This window comes from Pteropus medius, unplaced genomic scaffold (genome assembly GCF_902729225.1).
Source record: "Pteropus medius unplaced genomic scaffold, Ma_sr-lr_union100, whole genome shotgun sequence".
Lineage (NCBI taxonomy): Eukaryota > Metazoa > Chordata > Mammalia > Chiroptera > Pteropodidae > Pteropus > Pteropus medius.
Genome location: NW_024353045.1, coordinates 1 through 22,309, shown reverse-complemented (window position 1 = coordinate 22,309; position 22,309 = coordinate 1). Strand labels below are relative to the sequence as shown.

At 37.0% G+C, this 22,309-nt stretch overlaps 1 protein-coding gene and 1 pseudogene across 1 annotated transcript; one reads left to right on the top strand and one right to left on the bottom strand.

Moving 5' to 3' along the window:
• Window positions 1-6,528: 6,528 nt before the first annotated feature.
• Window positions 6,529-22,302, top strand: LOC120592765 (spectrin alpha chain, erythrocytic 1-like; the record flags this gene model as incomplete). The annotated part of the gene is made up of 9 exons (XM_039850452.1): window positions 6,529-6,772; window positions 14,255-14,325; window positions 14,985-15,122; window positions 16,607-16,704; window positions 17,377-17,563; window positions 19,115-19,216; window positions 20,192-20,283; window positions 21,144-21,288; window positions 22,110-22,302. Coding segments are annotated over 9 exons (1,263 nt in total), but the record flags the coding sequence as incomplete, so codon positions are not given.
• On the bottom strand, window positions 15,325-15,440 carry LOC120592766 (uncharacterized; annotated as a pseudogene).
• Window positions 22,303-22,309: the final 7 nt, after the last annotated feature.

Sequence of the window (22,309 nt, the reverse complement as noted above, 5' to 3'; positions counted from 1 at the left end):
TTTTTCTTTCCGGCAGCTTGGTGTTTCCATTGCTTTCTCATCCTTCTGTTTCTGTTTTCTCTATTTTGGTTGGCTTTTGTGGGTTTTCTCTCTTTTTTTTCTTGTTTTAGGTTACATACTTCAGTTCTGAATCTTCTGTATGTGGTTACCATTACAAATATGTAAAAGATAATTATATATATACTGTCTTCCATTTTCTTCTGTGCGTGCCCATCTCCATTCCACTTTGTGAATTTGGATCTTTGAATCCTCCTCTTTTCAGTCATTGTTGTCTCAATTTGTCCCTATGTATGCTGAACGTTCATTACTATCTTGCTATAGCAATCTTTTTTTTATTATTTAAATTATAATGCCCTGTTCTTCATAAGGGTTGCACTCCTCTGCTTCTATTTGCCTGATAGTCACTTTACTCCTAATTATGTATTTTTTTTGCCACTTTTTTTAGGTGAATTGATCCTTTCCAGTATTTCCTGTAGCACAGGCCTTGTATTGGAGAATTCTCTCAATTTTTATATATCTGGAACAGTCTTAATTTCTCCTTCAAATGTAGAGGAAATCTTAGCTGGATACATTATTCTAGGCTGGTAGTTCCTTTCACTTACTAGTTTAAATATTTGATTATATTCCTTTCTGGTTTGTAAGATTTGTGCTGAGAAGTCTGAGGATAATCTAATGGGTTTTCCATTATAAGTTACCATTTTCTTCCCCTGGCTGCCCTGAGAATTCTGTCTTTGTCCTTAATTTTTGGTAATTTTAATACAATGTGTCTTGGTTAAGGCCTTTTTGGGTTGAGATAATTGTGTGTTCTGTTGAGTTCTTGAATTCCAAGCTCCAGCTTGGAATTCCTTAGATTTGGGAAATTCTCGTCCACTATTTGTCTGAAAATGCTTTCTAGTCCCTGCTTCTTTCCCTCACCTTTGATAGTGCCCATTTTTCTTATGTTTTCTCTCCTGATAATATCAGCTAGTTCTTGAAATTTTTTCTCTTTCATGATTTTTCATTCTTCGGTCTCTCTTTTCCTTCTGAATTATTTCTAGATTTCTGTCTTCAATTTCTGACTCTATTTCTCAAGCTTGCTATTTCATTTTTTAACTCTTGTAGTGTTTTGTTGTTGTTGTTTTTGTTTTTTGTTTTTTATCTCCAGAAGATCTATTCCGTTCTTTTTGGGGCTTCAATATCCTTGCTCTGCTCATCCAGTTGTTTGTTTTTTTCTTCAGTTCCCAAAATTGTTAATATGACTTGTTTTGGAATTCACTGAGTTTTCTCAGAAGTACCATCCTGAATTCTGTCATTTAAATTGCATATTTCTATGTCTGTAAGCTTGTTTTTGGAGTTGTTTCTCTTTCTTTCTGAGATGCCTTGTCACCTTAGTTGTTCATGGTGTTTAATGGACTATTTATCTGCCTGGGCATTAATAGAAATGCATTCTGTTTTTTTTTCCAGAAAGAGGATTTATTATATAAAAGTGTCTTTTTAGCCTACCATAACGAAGGTGTTTTTCTTTTGGTTTCCAGTAGATGTTATCTAAGCCTCTAGGATCCCTGCTTTATATAAAGCCTTAAAAATATCTTTTTTTATTTTCTGATAGATATTTAATCATGCTTGCTACCCTCAGTTTCAGTCCCTGTCTGTGTTAGCAACAGTTTCAGTAGTGTTTGCTCAGATTACTTCTTGGAGGTTATGGGGGAAGGGGCCCTCTGGGTTGGAGTTTTGGGGCTGCAGCTCAGCCTCTGTTTTGCAACTGCAGCTGGTAAAAATCAATAGTTGTTTTATTGCTGTCCTGCTTCTCTGCCTTCTGCCCTGATGACTGGGCCCTGCCGCCGGCTTCGGGGAGCTCACAGCTTTCCCAGGCAAAGCTTTTCAGGGAACTCACCACTCCTTCTCCCCTCCTCCTCCTCTAAGGAGTTCTGGTGGCTGTGAGAGGCAGTTTCTTTATTTCTCCTAGTCCACCACCTGACATCCGGGGCTCTGACCTGAGGCAACTCTTAAACACTGATCCCACGCTCAGACATGCTGGTGTGCAGTCTGGGATTTTTATGTTGAAGTTTATTGTTTTTTCAAAGAAAGAGATCTGGGGATGTCTCTCATTCCACCATATTTCCAAAGATCCTACAGCTTTTGAAGATTTAAGAAGGGATCAATATTCGCCTTGCAGTGACATCAGAATTCATTTACTGTAGCTAAGATTTTTAAAATATTATAACATGCTTGGAATGCTCTGAGCCTTTTGAATAGCTGAGGCTTAGCACTGGCACCATGTCTAAATCTGCACTAACCTGGTGAAAACCACACACCACACCCTCAGTGACTTTGTGAGAAGCTCCAGCCCCAACTCATGCACAGTTAGAGGCTTTTCCTGTGGCTGGCATGCAGTGGGTATTGGCCCATTCTACAATGTTTCTTAGACAAGACTCAGGGGTCTGCAGGCCCAGAGTGAGAAAGGGCTGGCCTCAGTATGACTTGAACCTTTTGCTAAGTGAATCAAAGCTTGCATTAACCTGGTAAACAGAACTTGCTCCTCCCTGGTGACTCCCTGAGACTCCGCCTCATTCAATTTGAGTACCACTCAATTTGAGTTCCAGCAAGTAAGAATTACAAGCAGCTGGAAGATGGTTCCAGGCCTCAGGGTGCCTCAGGCTTTTTGCTGAGATACCCCAGGCCCAGTACTGGTGGCAATCAGCCTTGTTTTGCAGTATGTTTCCTTCCACACAGCTCCAGATCCATCACAGGCAGTGACCAACTCAAGATCACTTTGTAGCTCCTACCAGGTAGCCTCAGTCCCATCATAGGCAACAGCTGACCTTGGCCTGCATAGGAGCCCCTCCCAAGAGGTCTCAAACCAACATACCCAATGACCATTTTCAGACCACAACAGAGCACCACCCAATTAGCCCCACAAATGGCACAATTAAAGAATGCTTTGGGCAGGTAATGGAACCCCCTGGGGCAAATCCCTTTCCATGAATATTTAAATATCAAGTTTAATTGAAAAATAGAAATTAATAAAAGAAAATTAGTTACAATGTAATTTCAGGCTGAAGTTTATCTTCCAAACTGGACAGGAAAAAGAATCTAGATTTTGTACACTTGAAACTAATATAATATTGAAACTGATATAATATTGAATGTCTACTGTAATTAAAAATGTAAAAAAATAAATACAAATAAAAGTATGCAAATAGATGATAAATAAATTGCTGTTGATTTCAAAAAACATGTATTGTGGCATGGAGAGGATGATTGACTTGACTAAGGTCCATATTCTGTAATACAACTTATAACAGAAATGAGGAGACAGAGTCTCAGAGAAGGACAATGACTACCCTAAGGCTATATATCTAATTAAAAGCTAAGAATTTTGTTTTTCTATAGCCTGCTCCCCATCACCCCTTTTCTCTGACACAATTTCCAGTGGTGCTTAATCTAATGAGGTAAGGGAGAGACTGCTCTTTATTTATCTGCTTCTTGTCTCTTTATCACCTATTCTGCTCCACTATGCACCATTATAGTAGAAACATATTGTGTCTAATCCTAATGTACATTCAAATTTACTGAAAGTTACTTGAAACTCAAAAGTAACCTGTATTGGTATAATACAGACTTACAGTTTATAGCTAGAAGGGAAGAGCTCCTAATTTTATAGATGATAAAACCAAGGATATGAATTGTGAAGTCAATTGTCTTAAATTATCCCATTATTTACAAGGCAGTTTAATGTAAAGGTTAGAGGCATGAATTCTGGAGAAACTGAACCTGGGTTTAAATTTTTCTCTCTTCTATTTTAGTTTGTTATTTGGGGGAAATTCCTGAATTATCATTTAGTATTAAACGTATACCTCTCATCCTTTTGTTCATATATCTTTATACATCTATGAGAACTACTACCTCATATGTAACTATTATTCTATAAAACTTAGTACTATGTGCTTGTATTCTTTAGAGGAGTTATGGTTCTACTGAATTTAGGGTAAACAGATTTTTTCTATATAATACAAAAGGATGGATGGTACACAAACTAGGACAGAAATAAAAAGTAGTTTTCATCCTTCATGACAGCTGCAATTGCTATTTTTTTTTTCATGGAGAATCATATTCAAAAGATTTTTACTTTATTTCATTCTTTAGATTCCATGTATAAGTGGGTTGGGGGACTGGGTTTCCTAAGCATTCTCTGGCTCTGTACTTGGACAAGGACAGTTTCTCACTTCTATTTTTTATTGCACTTAAATTTACAGTGAGAATTTACCCTTGTCCTCAACATGTTTGCCCTTCATTCTTCAAGTAATGGTTTCCTTTTATTTTTTCATCTTGTGTCAGGATACACAAAACTTGAAAAGCCAGGTTCAAAAGCAGCAAGTCTTTGAACAAGAATTGGCAGCTAGTAAGATCCTACTCAATAACCTAGAGAAAACTGGCCAGGAAATGACTGAGTGAGGTCACTTTGCCTCTGACAGTGTGGCTGCTCGTGTTACTGAAGTTGCAAGGCTCTGGAAGGAATTGCTGGAGGCTAGCACAGAAAGATTAGAAAAAAGAGGTTTTATTGAAAGGCTAATGCCTAAATTCTGAAACTTAACATTTTCATCTTTACCACTTTGAATTTACCTGGTGACTTCTATGAGAAGAGATGCTATTCATTTTCTTCTCTGTTTTTTCTTTATTGGTTAAGAAGTTTTAAATTCATCACATCATATATTTATACAATTTTATGTTTTCTTCATGCATGTAGATTTTTGAAACTAAAACTACTTTTTCAATTTTTTCCCACTTTTAAATTTTTTTGAAAAAAAACTTCAAGAACCATGAATTCCATATTGTCTATTTACCTTAAACTATTGTCATTAAATTTGGTTTTACATATTTTGGTTCTCTAGACATGACAAGATATTATAATCCAGGTTAGTAAATTGAACATTAAAAAACTGTCAGTACCACATGTAATGTTCCTATAATATTTCATTTTTTTAAATAAGGCTTAATGACTTGTTGCTTTTTTCACCTATCTTAGAGTTTTCAGGCTCTGCTGTAAACTCTTTAAAAATGTTCTATATATCTACTTGAATATCTACATATATTTAACTTCACCCCTTACTGTAGATAATCAATTACCATTATTCACACAAATAATGAGGTTCTCTTGTTAATATATTAGTAATATTCTCTTACAGATGATAAACATTACCTGTAGATATGACTCTGCTCTGGTTATAGAAGAGGTACTGATTTTATTGAACATCATTCTGATTTTTGGTTTAGGAAAAAAATCCAACTTGACAGTAACAATAAGAAATCACTAGTACTCCCCACCATTAGGAGATACAGTAATCACTTTGCAAAAATTATGAAATAATTGCTATAAAGTCATAGAATAAAGTTTGTCTGAGAGTAGTGTGCACAATAAAGACATTTTCTGGAAAAGAAAATTCTGTGGCATGTCTTGTGATGAAGGCCAGGCACTAAGAGGGGGGCTAGCGAAGTTCTGAGAACAACATTATAAAAATACACTTCAAAATCTCAAACTGAGCCAACCCCAAATTTTATACTTCTCTTGGAAAGTGAGGTGTTTGGATTTCAATCTCTTTGAAAAGAAGGTCTTAATAGAGAGCAAGCAATGACATATGAAACTACTCAAGCTGTTTATAATCTAACACATTCACTAGGGAATGAACTTATTGTTTATATTTATTTTGAGAATTATACTATATTTAAAAACAAATACCATCAAAATCTACAAACTTAAGATGATTTCTTATATAATCACACATATTACACTTATAGTTTCCCCACTGGATTATCAAATTATTATATTTATCCTTAAGTTGATGGAAGGTATATTACTGTATAATGAGGCACATTTACAGTACCTATTTAATACTTAATATCTCTTTCCAGGGACCCAGTTGTATGATGCTAAGCAGCAGCTGCAATTTGAAAATAATGCAGAAGATCTGAAGTGCTGGCTAGTGGAGGCAGAGAGGCAGGCTACCTCTGAGGATTAAGGGAAAGGCCTAGCTGATGTATAGAATCTACTGAGGAAGCACAGCCTCTTGAAGTCTGGTGTGGCTGCTTGTCAGGTTTGTTGCTAGCTCTTTGACCAGTTGTAGGCCTAAACACCTGCGTATGCTCTAAGCAAGCTCATAATAATAAGTAATTATTATTAAAAGAGAAGGAGATCAAGAAACTAAAGGTAAAAATTCAAAAATTTTAGATGGTGAAAAACTTCTTCCCAATATTATCTCTAATCCAGCCATTCTCCTCGTTACCTGGTGTCTCTTGTCAGAACCCCATGGCTGTAGGTCTGGTTTCTCCAATTTCCTTGCACATTCTATAAGCAGGTTGTCATTTCTGAAATATGACTTAAAAACTACTTTCCTATAAATAGTTCTCTTAGCTTGATGAAATGATCCTCAATGAGACAATTCCTCCCACTCCATATCATTGATTTAATTCGATGTCCTAACACAGTGAATATGGGAACTGATTCTCTCCATGGTCTACTCACACCAAATATCCATTTAATTTCTCCCTCAGGATCAGGTAGACACCCTCACAGACCTGGCAACATATTTTGAAGAAACAGGCTATCCTGATGATGGGTATATACGGGCAAGGCAAGAGAACCTAGTGCCTCAGTTCGAAGACCTGAAAGAGCCACTGGCTACCCGGAAGAAAAAGTTCATTGACCTTCTCCACCTGCAGCAGATTTTCAAAGACACAGAGGATGAGGAGGCCTGGATCCAAGAGATTGAATCTTCAACAATTTCCACCTACCTTGGTAAGTGCAGCCTAAGAAAGCTGTACTAAAGAGTATCCCAAGGTCTACAGATTGTTTGAGAGATCTGGAATACAATAACAAGGGGGTGGTAATTTGCACTCAGCTCTCTCCCCTACACTAATGAAAATGTTTCCAATCTTCCGTAAGAAGTTTTTTTAAAAATTCATAGTTAAAGGTTTATCTTCTAAACCCAGAAATGAACAGGGCCATAAAATTAAGGCCTCTGAGAAGAGCTAGAGTTCTCACATTTTTGCTACTTGCTCTAACGTAAGTTATTGCCAAGGTCTTTGGCTGAGCAGCCATGGTTAGTGTCTGAGATACCAAGAGTTTTTGTCTATATTGACAGAGGCTCCCTTTTTTCCCCCTAATTTCCTTCTGTAACCAAATATTTGACCATCTTTATCCTTACTTACCTCAGCCTTTCTTCTCCCCTCTGGTAACCACTAATCCACTGTCTACGTCCATGAGTCTCTGTTTGTCATGTTTACTTGTTGTTTTCATTTTTATATCCCACGTATAAGTAAAATCATATATTTCAACTTTTTCTGTCTGGCTTATTTAGCTTAGCATGAAAATCTCAAGATCCATCCATGTTACTGCAAAAAGAAGTATTTCAAATTTTCTTATGGCTGATTATTATTCCATTGTATATATGTACCAACTTTTCTTTATCCAATCATCTTTTGAAGGACACTTTGGTTGCTTTCATGTCTTAACCACTGTGAATAATGCTTCATTGAACATCAGGGTTCATATATCTTTGCAGATAAATATTTTCAGTTTTTTGGGGGTGGGGGTGGATAGGACAGTAAATGCCCAGAAGAGGGATTGCTGGGTCATATGGTAATTCTATTTTTGAGAAATCATCATACTGTTCTCTATAGTGGCTGTACCAATTTGCATGTACCAGCAGCAGTGTTTGAGGGTTCCTTTTCTCCACAACCTCTCCAACACTTATTACTTGTACTTTTGATGATAACCATTCTATGTGAGTGGTATCTCACTGTAGTTTTGATTTGCATTTCTCTAATAAGTAATGAAACTGAGCATCTTTTCATATGTCTGTGGACCACTTGTATATCTTCATAGGAGAATTGTCTGTTCAGGTCCTTTGCCTATCTCTTAAGTAGATTGTTTGTTGTTGTTGATGTTAAGATGTATAAGTTCTTTATATATTTTGGATATTAGGCCCTTGTCAGAGATATTGTTCACAGTTATATTCTCCCATTCAGATGGTTGTCTTCTTGTGTTATTGATGATTTCATTTGTTGTGCAGAAGCTTTTCTGTTTGATATAGTCTCATTCATTATTTTTGCTTTTACTTCCCTTGCTTTTGAGGTCAAGTTTATAAAATCCTCTCTAAGTCCAAGGTCCATGAGTTTAGTACTTAGGTTTTCTTCTAATGAAATTTATTGTTTCAGATCTTATATTCAGGTCCTTGATGCATTTATAGTTCATTTTAGTGTATGATGATAGACAGCAGTCTCATTTTATTTTTTTGCATGTGGCTTTCCAATTTTTAACAATTATTGAAGAGGCTTTCTCCATTGTATGTTTTGGCTTCTTTGTTGAAAATAATTTGCCAATGTATTGGGGTTTATTTCTGGACTTTCAATTCTGTTTCATTGGTCTGTATGTCTGTTTTTCTGTCAATACCATGCTTCTGTATTATTGTCACTTTGTAGTATAACTCAGACAGAGTGAAACCTCTGGCCTTGTTTTTTTCCTCAGGATTGCTTTGGCTACTTGGGATCTTTTGTGCTCTCATACAAATCTAAAGATTTTTTCTTTTATTTCTTTAAAAAATTCCATTGAAATTTTAATTGAGAATTCAATTAAATCTACATAATGCTTTAGGTAATATGTCATTTTAACATTTGATTATTTGATTCTTCCAATCCATGAACCCAAAATATCTTTCCACTTCTTTGTGTCTTCTTTAATTTATTGTAATAATGCCTTAGTTTGAGTGTATAGTTTTTCACATACTTCATTAAGTTTATTTTTAGGTATTTTATTCTTTTTATCGCAATTGCAAAAGGTTTTATTTTTTTTTCTGCAAATGTTTCACTATGGATTTTTGAACATTAATTTTGTATTCCGAAACTATATTGTATTGGTGTATAAATTTTAAGTAGGTCTTTAGGATTTTCTATGTATAAAATCATGTCATCTGCAAAAAGTGACATTTACCTTCTTCATTCTCTATTTGGATGTCTTTTATTTCTTTATTTGCCTGATTGCTCTAGCAGTTTTCACCATTAAGTATGACTTTAGCTGAGAGTTTGTCATATATGGCCTTTATTATGCTAAGGTACTTTCCTTCTATACCGATTTCGTTAAGTGTTTTAACCATTAGTAGCGGTTGTATCTTGTTGAATGGTTTTTCTGCATCTATTAATATGATCGTATGATTCTTATTTTTTAATTAGTTTATGTGGTGTATCACATTAATCAATTTGTGTATATTGAACCATCCCTGTGCTCCTGGCATGAAGCCCACTTGATCATGGTGTATAATCTTTTTAATGTGTTGTATTCAATTTGCTAGTATATTATTTAGGAATTTTGCATGTGTGTTCATGAGAGATATTGGTCTATAGTTTTCTTTTTTGTGTTATCTTTACCAGGTTTTGGTTTCAGAGTAATATTGGCCTCATAAAATGATTTGGGAAGTATTTCTTCCTCTTTGATTTTTTGGAAGAGTTTGAGGAGAATAGGTATTATATCTTCTTAGAATGTTCGATAGAATTCAGTAGCATTAGCTCAGATTCTCCTGGGGCTCCAGGGTGTTAGGTCTGGGAGGATATGGGGAAAGGGGCACTCTAGGGTGGGGTTTGGGGGCTGCAGTTCAGCCTTGGTTTTGCAAGTGCAGCAGGTAAAGATCAACTGTTGTTTTTCTGCCATCCCATTTCTCTGCCTTCTTCTCTGATGACCGGGCTCTTCCTCAGGTCACGGGAAGCTCACAGCTTTCTCAGGCAGGGCTGTTCAGGGAACTAGCTGTTCATTCTCCCTTACCCTCCTCATACAGAGAGCTCCACCGACTGCAAGAGTCAGCTTCTTTATATCTCTCAGTCTACTGCCCAACACCTGGGGTTCTGACCTGTGGTAGCTCTTATGCACAGATCCCATGCTCAGACGTGCTGGTGTGCAGTTTGGGTGTTTTGTTGTTGTTGTTGTTGTTGTTGAGTTTTAGATGTTCAGCTTATTGTTGTTTCAAAGGGAGAAATCTGGGATGTCTCTCATTCCACCATGTTTCTCTGCAATATGATTCTTTAATTTGTTTTGTAGTTTTCATAATGCCGTTAAGATGTAATTTGCCTTTTTCACACTCACTCATTTATAAGTGTACAGCAAAGTTTTCTGCAGTCTATATGATATGTGATACGGCCATTGATCTAATGGTTACAAAATATATACATGTATATTCTTTTAAAATTTTTCTGTTTTGATTTCAATATGATAACTATCCATAGATATCACCATATAAGCAAAGCTTAAAGGGGTTTCCAGTAACTTCTAAAATTATAAAGGTATTCTGGGAGAAAAAAATTTAAGAATAATTAGTCCAATATTCTAGGGGACCTTTCTACATAGCTTCGAAGCTCTATCTCTGTGTAGCACCTTTTTCTTCAGTATTCTGTTCCACAAACTGTTGGTGTATTGTCTTCCCCCAACCCTTATATCTGTCTCTTTACCTCAGTGTGACTGCTAGTTCTGCAGTTCTTAGCACTACAGCCTAGAAACTGCGCCAGGCATAAACTGTGACTGTCATAGGACATACTTCATTTCTCTCCTTTTTCTCAGGTGTCACAATTCTCTGCCTATTGTCTGAAAATCATTGCACCTTACAATTCTGTTTTCTAGTTGTTTGGAGTTGGAGAACCATTTCTATAGTACTGAGAACTTTATGGGCAGAAATGGAAATCCGCTGAATATTCTGTTTAGTCTAGAGAATACATGTTTTTGGAATTCTGAGCAGTACCTACTTGTAGGTATTTTGTTTTTATGTCTGTATAACATAGAATGTAACACCCAATTAACACCTACACGACCAGATATACACCCCATATCCACACTTAGCATCTATACTGATGCTTAATCTCACCTATGACATTCCAGTTCCCCGGAATTTAGGTAAAATGTCACACTGAGTACATGCAGTATCATCCTCATGCCTCTCTTTTTCTCTCCCAGGTCTTCAAAAGAATTGAAGCGTAGTAAACATTAATGAGGGTAACATTCGCCTTTTTTATAACTATTCCATAGGACACTTTGCTACTCCTTCTCCTCCTCCTCCTCCTCCTCTCCTCCTCTCTTCCTCCTCCTCCTCTCCTCTTCCTATTCCTCCTCCTCTTCCTATTCCTCTTCTTCTTCCTCCTTCTTTTCCACCTCCTCCTCCTTCTTCTTCTAGAAATCTCTTTAACATTTTTTGTTATACTGGTTTGGTGGTAATAAACTTCTTTAGCTTTGTCTTATCTGGGAAGCTCTTTATCTATCCTTCATTTCTAAATGATAACTTTACTGGGAAGAGTAATCTTGGTTGTAGATCCTTGCTTTTCATCACTTTGAATATTTTGTGCTAATCCCTCTGGCCTGAAAATTTCTGTTGTTAAGTCAGCTGACAGTTTTATGGGACCTCCCTTGTAGATAACTAACTGTTTTTCTCTTGGTGCTTTTAAAATTCTTTGTCTTTAACCTTTGGCATTTTAATTACGATGTGTTTTGGTGGGGGCCTGGGTTAATTTTGTTTGTGACTCTCTGTACTTCCTGGGTTTTTATGACTATTTTCTTCACCAGATTAGGAAAGTTTTCCATCATTATTTCTTGAAATAGATTTACAATCCTGTGATTTATTTCTTTTCTCTTTCTGGTTCACCAATAACATGAATGTTGTTACACTTGATGTTGTCCCAGAGACCTTTTAAACATTCTCTTTTTTTATTCTTTTTTTTAATTTTGCTGTTTTAATTGAATATTTTCTGCCACTTTATTTTCCAAATATCTGATTCAATTTGATCCTCTGCTTTATCTAATCTACTTTTGATTCCTCTAATATATTTTTATTTCAATTTAGTATTATTCATTTCTGACTGGTTCTTTTTTTATATTTTCTATCTCCATGTTTATTCTTTTTTATCTCTTTCTTTTTTTGTCTCACTGACATCAATGAACATCCTTATAAACAGTGTTTTGAACTCTGCATCCATTTTGAACTCTGTCTCCATTTTGTTTAGGTCTTTTTCTGGAACTTTATTCTGCTCTTCCATTTAAGACATGTTTTTCTCTCTCCCCGTTTTGGCTGCCTGCCTGTGTTTGTTTCTATGTAGTAGATAGGGCTGCTCTGTCTCCCAGTCTTATGTAGTGTGGCCTTATGTAGTAGGTGTTCTGTAGGGCCCAGTGGTGCAATCTCTTTGGTCAACTGGGCCAGGTGTTCTAGGTGTGTCCCTTCTGTGAGGTGTGTGTGCCCTCTTTTGTAGTTAAGCCTTGGTTGCTATTTGCACACCAATGGGAAAGACTGCCCCTGAGGTTGAATGATTGTTAGGACTGACTACAGTGAAGGACCTGCTATTCAGGGGCTGACCCTACAGAGTTATATTTGCTTTAGTAGCACTTGGGGGCTTGACCAGTTTGCCCTCCCGGTATGTCATTTGTGGAGGTGGTTATGTGGTGCTCTTCTGTGGTCTGAAGCTGACCACCAGGTATGTTGGTTCTGGGACCCTTGGAAGGAGCTCTGGTGCAAGCCAGGTTCAGCCACTGCCTGAAACTTGCCTGAGAGCACTTAGTATAAGCTATAAAGTTATCTGCAAGAAGTTGTCACCTGTGCTGGGCTTGGAGTGCCTGGGAGAGGCTCAGCTGTGAACTGAGGATGGTGGCTACTAATGGCAGGCTTGGGCTGCTTAGCAAGAGGTAAGGGCATGCTGAGGCCAGATGCTGCTTCTTTGAGGCTTGTGAACATTTGAGAGATTTTAGGAAGTTCTGCAGATGAGCCAAGAGCAGGCTGTTTTTTATGGAAAAGCCACTGTATGTGGCTTGAGTGGGCCTGCAATTTCTGTAAATTGGGGTCTCAGGGAATCACTACGGCAGGTTGAATGGGGTGAACAGTTTTAGCCAGGTTATTGGGATTTATGACATGGTGCTTGCTTATCTGAGCAGGCTGGGTCATGGGAGGGCTTAACAAAGGAGCAATGGATTCAACCTGCGTTTCTGTCTGGGAGGAAGCTAACCCCCTCCCCCTCTGATCCCCGGGCCTTCTCCTGCAGCCAGACTATTCGGTTCCTCCCCATATGTTTGTAGCCCTTTTTCAGCTGCTGCCCCAGTGCTGGAGCTCAGATCAAGAGAGTCCCTCAGAAAGTAAGCTTGTGCATGGGTTCTTGAAGAGGAATGCCTGAGATGCCAGCAGCCTTTAGTCTCACTTGGCAACAATCTCTGCTGGTTTCACAGCTAGAAGTTATGGGAACATCTTTCCCTGGCACTGGAACCCCAGGCTGGGAAGCCTGGTGTAAGGCTTGGACTCTTCACTCCTCAGAGGGTTATTTCTGCACACGAGATATCCCTCCCAATTTTTAACTGCCATGTATGGGTTTGAGACTAGCCTGGGTCACATCTTCGCCTTTCATACCAGTCTCATGGGAGCTTCTTTTAAATGTCCTTAGTTGTAAAATTTCTGTTCAGCTAGACTTCAGGTGATACTTCATGATGGTTCTTATGTAGTTTAGTTGTAATTTTTAGGTAGTTGTGGGAGGAGGTGAGCATAGCCTTACATACTCTGCCATCTTAACTGGAAAACCTTATTTTCCTTCTTGATTCCTTTCCTTCCTCCCATTTTTAGTTTTTATACCAACATTTATTAAATGTCTACCATGTACAAAAATAAATAAAAATTAATCTTGATTTGCAGGAAAATTACGGCATGTCAGGGGTTTAGATATTTAAACAAGCGCATATAATAGATATATGGACAGGAAAAGTGATTTCAAAAAAAAGTATTCCATTTTCCTGAAATAAGAGCATTGAAATATTCAAAACTGACATATTGTTAACAAAAAAAGATTGTTTACTGTGCAGACAAGGAGGAGAAGAACCTATCTAGTCAATAAGTTATGAGAGCAAATAAACCAGAGCACAAAATAATCAAGTGTGTTTGCAAGATGAGAAACGCAAATGATTGAGAATGTGAGAACGGTTAGGATGCAAGGTGAAAAGGAGTGTTCTGAACAGTGATGAAGCTGGAAACAACTAAATGATATAAGTATCTCCTCTGTGTAGTAGAAGAAGGGAAAGAAAAGAAACATTTTTATATTTATAAAATTCTTTCTACTGAGAATTTCTGAATTCATATATTGGGAGTAGACATTTGACATAGACTCACCATGTTAAATCAATATACATGGCAAAGCTTCAATGTTGTGCCTTCACCAAGCTGTGCACAGTGGCTGCCTAAACAATAACAGATGGATTTATACATTGTATGTTATGAAGAAACAGTACTTGAAGAATATAAAATCAGTGAAATCTGTAAAGGGAAGTACACCTTCAACTCCAGTCTGAAGGTATGGGTCATTACGTATAGAGGGGGTGATGTTCTATTTTTTTCATTCTCTCAGAGATTTGCAGAAAGTAAAATTTAGAGGCTACCTTAAAAACAAGTTCCCCGCTAAAGAGAGATACAAGATATTTTTTCTAAGATCATGTTCTTAATTTTTAAAATTCTGTGGCCTTTTCTGTATTTTAGATAATCCATGTCTAAAAAGAAAGTTCACAGTTTCTTTATTCAATAATTTAACGGTCAAGGAGTTGGAAGGATTATTAGTGGAGGCCTAGGTAATGAAGAAAGTGATGAGAGATAGTGGGTTTTTAACTTTCTCAAACAATATTCTGAAACAATGATGTGTGTAATCCTTTATCACCTGCTTTGAGAACTGATGGCTTATTAGAGACTTTAATATTTTTCCAACAAACTACATACTCATTTGCTCACTTTGTATTCATATTGCCCAGGCTACCTGTCCTCTGAGAAGTGTTAGCGTGGAGCAATATGTCTGAAAATGGCATGTGGTGATTTCTCAGTTATTGGCAGCCAGGCAATAGGTTCTAACCAGAGGCTCCTCTCACCTCTCAGGCCCAAGGACAGCCTCACACTGTTAGGTTCTAAAGAGAGATATTTCCAATGAGTGATGACTTACATGGTCTGCTTCCTGCTTTTGTTTAGCAACAACAAGCTGCACCAGTGGAGAGAGTGGCTCGAGAAGAGAGGGTTGTGGCTTTATGTGACTGCCAGGCCCGCAGCCCCCGAGAAGTCACATTGAAGAAAGATGATGTCTTAACTCTGCTTGATTCCATCAACAAGGTGAATGTCCCTTCAAATCTTTTTCCCATCAACAAATGGTTCTTCCACAGTCATCTCTCCCAAACTTACCAGATATCCAACATTTTTCTGTTGTGTTTCTTAAATAACCATAACTTATTGAAAGTAACTTTCCTTCAGATATTGTCTAGGATGTTGTACATATCATTTTAAATTATATATTTTTATTATTTATTATTATTTATGCCTACAGCACCTAGTCTTCCTAGGGTGTCTCCCATCCAAGTACTAACCAGGCCCAACCCTGCTTAGCTTCCGAGATCAGACATCGGATTTTTTCAGGGTGACGTGGCCATAGACCATGGACCGTGACTCCACTGGGGCACGAACCCAGGATCTTCTGTGTGTAAAATAGGTGTGCTAACTGCTACACTGTAGAACCACGTCCTTGAAATTATAATATCAATTACAGTTAACAAAATTAAGACTCAAAGATCTTAAGTAATTAGCCTCGAAACATATAAGCTATGAGTGGCGATTCTGTAATAAATAAATAAATATATATATATATTACAGAATTAAATTGTCCTTTTCTTTCATCTCTTTACTTGTTTCTCTTCTGTGCCAATGATCCTAGTGATTGAACAACAGTGGTTGGGGTTAGGAGGAGGCTGACCGAAGAGAAGACTTTTTGTCATGTTGGTTATCTTTAGATATTATTCCTATGAGAATGGTGACAAAATATTGGCTACAATTTTAAATATATATTTTTATGAGAGCTCAAGTAATTTTTTTAAATTCTAATACTTAATTGCCAAAATGATTAGGAAGAGAAGAGAGTTTGGAATATTGTTACTCTCAGGGGAAGGAAAATTTTAGAGAAGCAAGACGTTTCATCATTAAATAAGTTATGTACCAATCCCTCTTTCTCTTTGCTTAGTCTTCTTCATTTCACCACATTATTCTCTGAAGAGATTAAATCCAAAGTGCTTAGCACAGCCCCACACTCAAAACACTTTTTGGGGATAAAGGTGACACTTAAGCATATAGCATTCACATAAGTGAATTTCCAGGCAACACAATATTTTGGAGTTCTGGGAGAGGGATAAGGTGCGAGTTCTTGTACAATATTGTCATACACAGGCACTCTACCACTAACAAGTCCAGTTTGATTCTGCCTTCATGTTTGTTTGTTTGTTTGTTTTGTTTTGTTTTATTCTCAGTGCACAAAATGCCCCATAATTAGGAGAACTATCTTTAGTTTTTGTAAACCTTGTCAAAGTTAAAGGTCTAACATCAACTATATCAGAATCCTTGATTCCAGATGCTTATCTTTGAAATTTCTGCAACTCCATATTTATATCTTTTGTAATTCCTGAAAATTATATGTCCCCAATAAGTGATGGGTTTCCTTTTTTTAACTATCAGCCTGTGCCTGTGCTTAGAGACTTAGGAGAGTCAAAGCCTCTCTTATTTGTGTTTTTTCTAAGAACTAAAGAAAGAGTTGGGATTTGTTCTCCCTTCAGGACTGGTGGAAGGTAGAAGCTGATGATCGCCAGGATTTTGTGCCTGTCTACATCAAGAAATTGGCCCATGATGAGTTTCCTATGCTTCCACAGCAGCAGTGAGAAGAACCAGTCAACATCACTGAGTGCCAGGAACAGATTGAGAACCAGTAAGTGCTGGAGCCTGGAGAACTGGAGAGGTGTTTGGCCAAACATCTCCTATTAGCCAAAGTCAATTCTCATGACTGCATCTGTTAGTTTAAGGATGCTTTGAAAATTCACAGATTTTAAGAGCCTAAAGTAAACTTAGGGTCCTTTAAATATTTTAGTTTTTATATAAGGAAAAGGAGGCCCAGTACCATTAAGTCAATCACCCAAGGTTAGACACTTAATAAAGTCATGTCTTCTGACTCTCTGCCCAGAATACTTTCAAGTTTATCTAAAGGTCTTCTGACTTTCATATGAATTTTGTTTACTATGCTAGGCTGCTTCATATCCAGTTGTCAGCAGGCATACCAAAATGTCTGTAGGAAATTTGCAGGATGTTGCCAGTCACACTATTGGAACATTGACATTTTTATTATTTTTAAATGGAAAATTATGTGTTCGTCTCTCTGTTCTCAATGCTATTTTCCTTCTATCTTTATTTCCTCCTTGCCTTTGCTGTTCTTTTGATTTCTCTCTCTTTTTTTGTCTCTTTCATTCTCTCCCTTTCTCACTCTATCTCTAGTCTTCTTTGTTTTCTCCATCTGTTATTCCACATTTCCCATTCTCTTCATTTATCCACCTAGGTACCACTCCCTTCTTGATCGAGCAGAAGAATGTAAGTGTCGTCTATTGCAATGTTACAATGAGTTTTTACTGGCCTATGAGGCAGAAGACATGCTGGACTGGATCCGAGATAAAAAAGCAGAAAACACTGGGGTAGATCTAGATGATGTTTGGGAGCTGCAAAAAAAGTTTGATGAGTTCCAAACGGTGAGAAAGAGGGACTGCTTCCATTAGACAGTTTTTTGAGATTATCGTTGTTTCCTTTCATCTCACATCTCCTAAGTAAGTCTTTAATTTCACATTTGTTAAATATCCTCCCCAAAGCCACTGAGAGTTCCAAATTTTACAACTTTCTTTGGGTATTGTAGGTTCAAGGAAAATTCAGAGAGAAGTAGCTACCTTAATTTTGCAGCCTGCAGTTTCTGCTACCTCCAAGTCTTGCAGGGAGTGCTGTTCTCCCTGAATTCTTCAAAACTTGCTCTATATTATACTGTGTTCCTGATGCCCAGATTGAGATGTGATGTTTTTGGACTCTGTGAAAAGTCTAATTTGGGGTCAGAAGTTGTGTGGGAAGATGGGAAGAACAACCTGACTTTACAACTAGACAGTTTCTAAGTTTCTGCCTACATAAAACCTTTCCATTCTCCTTTATTCTGACTCATTTTATTATTTTAATTAATGATGAGCATAGCCCCCCTTTTTTTCTTCTGGTAGTTTCCATATGGAATTCAAAGTGTTGTAAATAGATTAGATAGATAGATGACAGAGAGAGAGAGAGAGAGAGAGAGAGCGAGAGAGCGAGCGAGATATTATATTTTATTTTGGGGGACTATATAAAGAGAAAAGTGAAAGAAAAGGAAAGAAGTAAAACTATAAAAAGAACACCAGGAATGACATTTTCATGGAAAAACTTATTGAAAGGTTATTGTATAATGCAATGAACAATATTGTCACTGTAGACATTGTGATGAGCTTCCTAGAGTTGTTTCTTACAGCATACTTTAATATAAGCAGGTTGCAACTCTGTTAAGGAAATTTTGTAAAAGGTGGAGAAGTTTATATCAGTAGGAAGAATATTATATGTCTCAAATATAGATTCCTTTGTTGGTGTTATTTAATTTAGGAAAAACATTCATGTGTTAGCACCCCACTGTTCTAATAATAGAAGTTTTATAGAATGTTTTAAATGTCTTATAGGGAAAGGCTTTCTAACTATGAATTAAAATTCAGGTTCACTAAATGCACTAAAAGAAAAGATTGATAAATCTAATTAAAACAAAATAAAACTGTGATTTTTGCATGACAAATATCACCATAAACAAAGTTATGAGACAATCAACACATTGGGAGGAAATATTTGCAAGACATATTACAGATAAAGGGCTAATATGCCAGTATGTAAGTAACTTAAATTTAAGGAAAGAAATAACAAAGAAAAACTGACAAAAAGGTAACAACAGGTGTGGTGTGTATGTGTGTGTGTGTGTGTGTGTGTGTGTGTGTGTGTGCGTAATCTAGGCAAATGATTGTACTCCATGCTTCAGATACACACTAGCCAAGTTTTGACAGTCACGGGTGTCAGGGAATATTAAAGGTATTCTTAGTGACAGATTGGAGGAAGGCAGCTCGTTGTACATTGAAGAGAAGGTTAGAAATATGTTTTAATACTTAGCCAAGTTAAGGCAAAGATGAGCAGGCAAGTATGAAAGATTCTCAAAAAGGAGATTTACACAGCTTTGGGAAAATTTTCTCACCTAGGATTTGAAAACCAATGAACCTCGACTGAGGGACATCAACAAGGTGGCTGATGATCTTCTATTTGAAGAGCTTTTAACACCAGAAGGAGCTCAGATACAGCAGGTAACTAAGATTCTTTTTATTTTTCTTCACTACCAGGTTGAACTTTAGGAGTCATTATTTCACTTAAATATACTCAACTTTATATTCCACAGATCAGCTAGGACATGCATAAAGTAATGAAAGTATAGAGTTGACTATAGAAAAGATAAAAGATAATAGTTCAAATAGTCTAGCCATTTATTCTAATCTGAAATCTTTAAGTTGCAACTCGCCTATCCCCAATCAATACAGAAACAAGAAACTCAATGCTCAAATACATGAATACAAAGAAAATGCAGATAAAAGAGCTGTAATAGTAGAGGTAAATCAAAGAAACTTACTGGAAGAGATAAGCCCTGATAAAGTCTGATGAAATAAAGAAAATAATATAAGTCAGTAGAGACCTGATTCAGATTCGGACCTATGGTTCCATAAAATATCTTAATTGATATTAATGGAATGGCTAATCCAGCTCTCTGGGTTGTCATAAACCAGTGAAGATGAGTTCTCTGCTGCTTTTTGTGGTGGTGTATAAGAAGTTAAAATGAAAAAAAAAAAAAGATTGTTCATAAGAACAATTTACTTACCCTCTATAGAAAAAAGAACTCTAAGAGTCTACTTTGTTTTGTCAATTCAGGATGCAGATATTATTTCTCCTAGAGAAATATAGTAGCTTCAAACTACCAATTCAATATTTTCCACTTATTTTTCAGAAGTTGTAATATAGTCACTGTGGCAACAAACATCAATTGCTACTCTAGGGTCGATAGTTCCACCTGGAAACAACAGTTTGGGAAGAAAAGTGATTCCCTTCTTAATTGCACTGGCATCAATGAGGCCAAAACTCAAGCTACCTAAGAAAGAAAGAAACCTATGCAATTTCTAAGGAAGATAACATAAAAACAACCATGACTTAAACTCTATCTAGTCTTCAGACACCACTGAGTAATCTAAGTCAGCTCCCTAGTTAAAGTCTAGTATGTCTGCCTCTTTTAGGAGCTGAATGCTCGCTGGAGCTCCTTGCAGAGGCTTGCAGAAGAACAGCGTCAGCTGCTGGGCAGTGCCCATGCTGTCCAAATGTTTCACAGGTGAGAATTTTAACCTTAAAAAGTACTGCTGTTCTAGAACACACTTAAAAAATTCCAAGTCTAGTTACTATAATAGAACCATAGCTATTACCATAACCCTTCTTCCTGAGATAAGGATAATAGGAGGTAAGTTTTTTAGTAGTAGACTCTTCATTTGTAGCATAGAATTCTCCCAAACAACAAATTTCAATTTTCAAGTGACTAGGTTGGGCCCTGGCACACAATTAGCTATATATATGACAGTAAACAAAACAAAGTAGAGACAAGAGGTTTAAGTAACTATATTTTGGAACTATAAGTAGATAGAAGAGAATCACAGATATCACAGTTACTTTAACTATTAATTCAACAATTTGTTATGTCTGATTTCCAAATCTGTCTACTCACACATGTAACTAACTGAACAACCAAATAAATGAACAAACATAGAAAATCAAACACCTTTATTGTGTATAAATGTATTTTTAAACATCTGGAGAAGGGAAAACTGAAATGCAGGTGGTTCTGGTTGTTTAGAATGGCTTTAGATGGAATGTCATGAAATATAATAGTTAAGGATGTAGCTCTGCAGTCAGGCTTCCTGGTTCAGACTTAGGCTCTTCCATTTAGCAGTAGTATAGCCTTAAGAAAAATATACTTAGCAACTTTAAGTTTCAGTTTTCTTATACGTAAAATGGCAATGATAATAGTAGCTATGCCTCAAGTAGCTGCTGGGAAAATTAAATGAGCATAAGTTCTAGCATATTAAAAAGGATGATGGCAATAATGATAATGATAGTGGTGGTGATGGTGAGGACTTTCTTATGAGTCTGTCTTTGGTACACATTATTATTCCTAAACTTTTTACTCTCATGTACCAGAGAAGCAGATGACATGAAGGAGCAGATTAAGAAGAAGTGCCAGGCCCTCAGTGCTGCTGACCCTGGCTCAGACCTGTTCAGTGTTCAGGCCCTTCAGCGACAGCATGAGAACTTTGAAAGAGATCTCATACCTCTCAGAGAAAAGGTAAGACATGAACTGCTAAGCTTTTCTAACATTTTCCTCTTCTTATTTTTACCAATGATGTTCTCTTCTGTGCTTTTATTTCCCAGTCTCTATTCCTACATTTCTCTTTATATTACTTCATGTTTATTCTAGTAACCTAGAACAAGGCCGCTAAAAGAACCTGCCCTAGGACCATTAACATGGAGGAAAAACATATTGGAAACATATTCACATATTATGTTAACTTCCTATTGTTCACATGTCTCTTTAATGGGTTCCAAGTGAGCAGAACTTACAGAAGCTAGTTGGAGGCCAGCAGCCTAAGATAAATAGGAAATGGTCATACCCAAGATAGCCAGACCTATGTCTGAGCATGATGCAGTTTCTTGCACAAGTAATTGAATGAGCTTAGTTTTACTTCTACCAATAAATGAACCCTGGAACTTGCCAGATAAACTTTGGGAATAATAAGAATCATCACACAGCATGCATTATCATGCAGGACAAAAAAAAGCACATAAATATCTATATTGGAAAGATCTTTACATTAAAAATCAGGGTCCCTGGGTTCCCTAATGATGCTGCCACTAACCAGCATTCATTTAAGCAAACTTCCCAACAGTCTTCTTTTTTTAAAATGTACACTTGTTTCAGTGTTGACTGCTTTGGGGAGTTATCATGTGTACCAATAGAGCTGACCTTTTAATTAATAAAGTAGTAAGATGTTCTTGTACCACAATGATGTCTGTTTGAGGACTGAGCATCCCCCAGGGCTCAGGACTTTTTTTGCTGAAGATCAGTTGTGACTCTTGACTAATTATTGGAGCTTTGTACTTCCCCAGGTGATCGTATTGGGAGAGACAGCAGAGCGACTCAATGAGTCCCACCCAGATGCCACTGATGACCTGCAGAGGCAGCGAATGGAGCTGAATGAGGCCTGGAATGACTTGCTGGAGTGTACAGAGGATCGTAAGGAGAACCTAAGTGAAGCCAAGAAATTCTACCTGTTCCTCAGCAAGGCCAGGTAAAGCTCAAAAGGCCA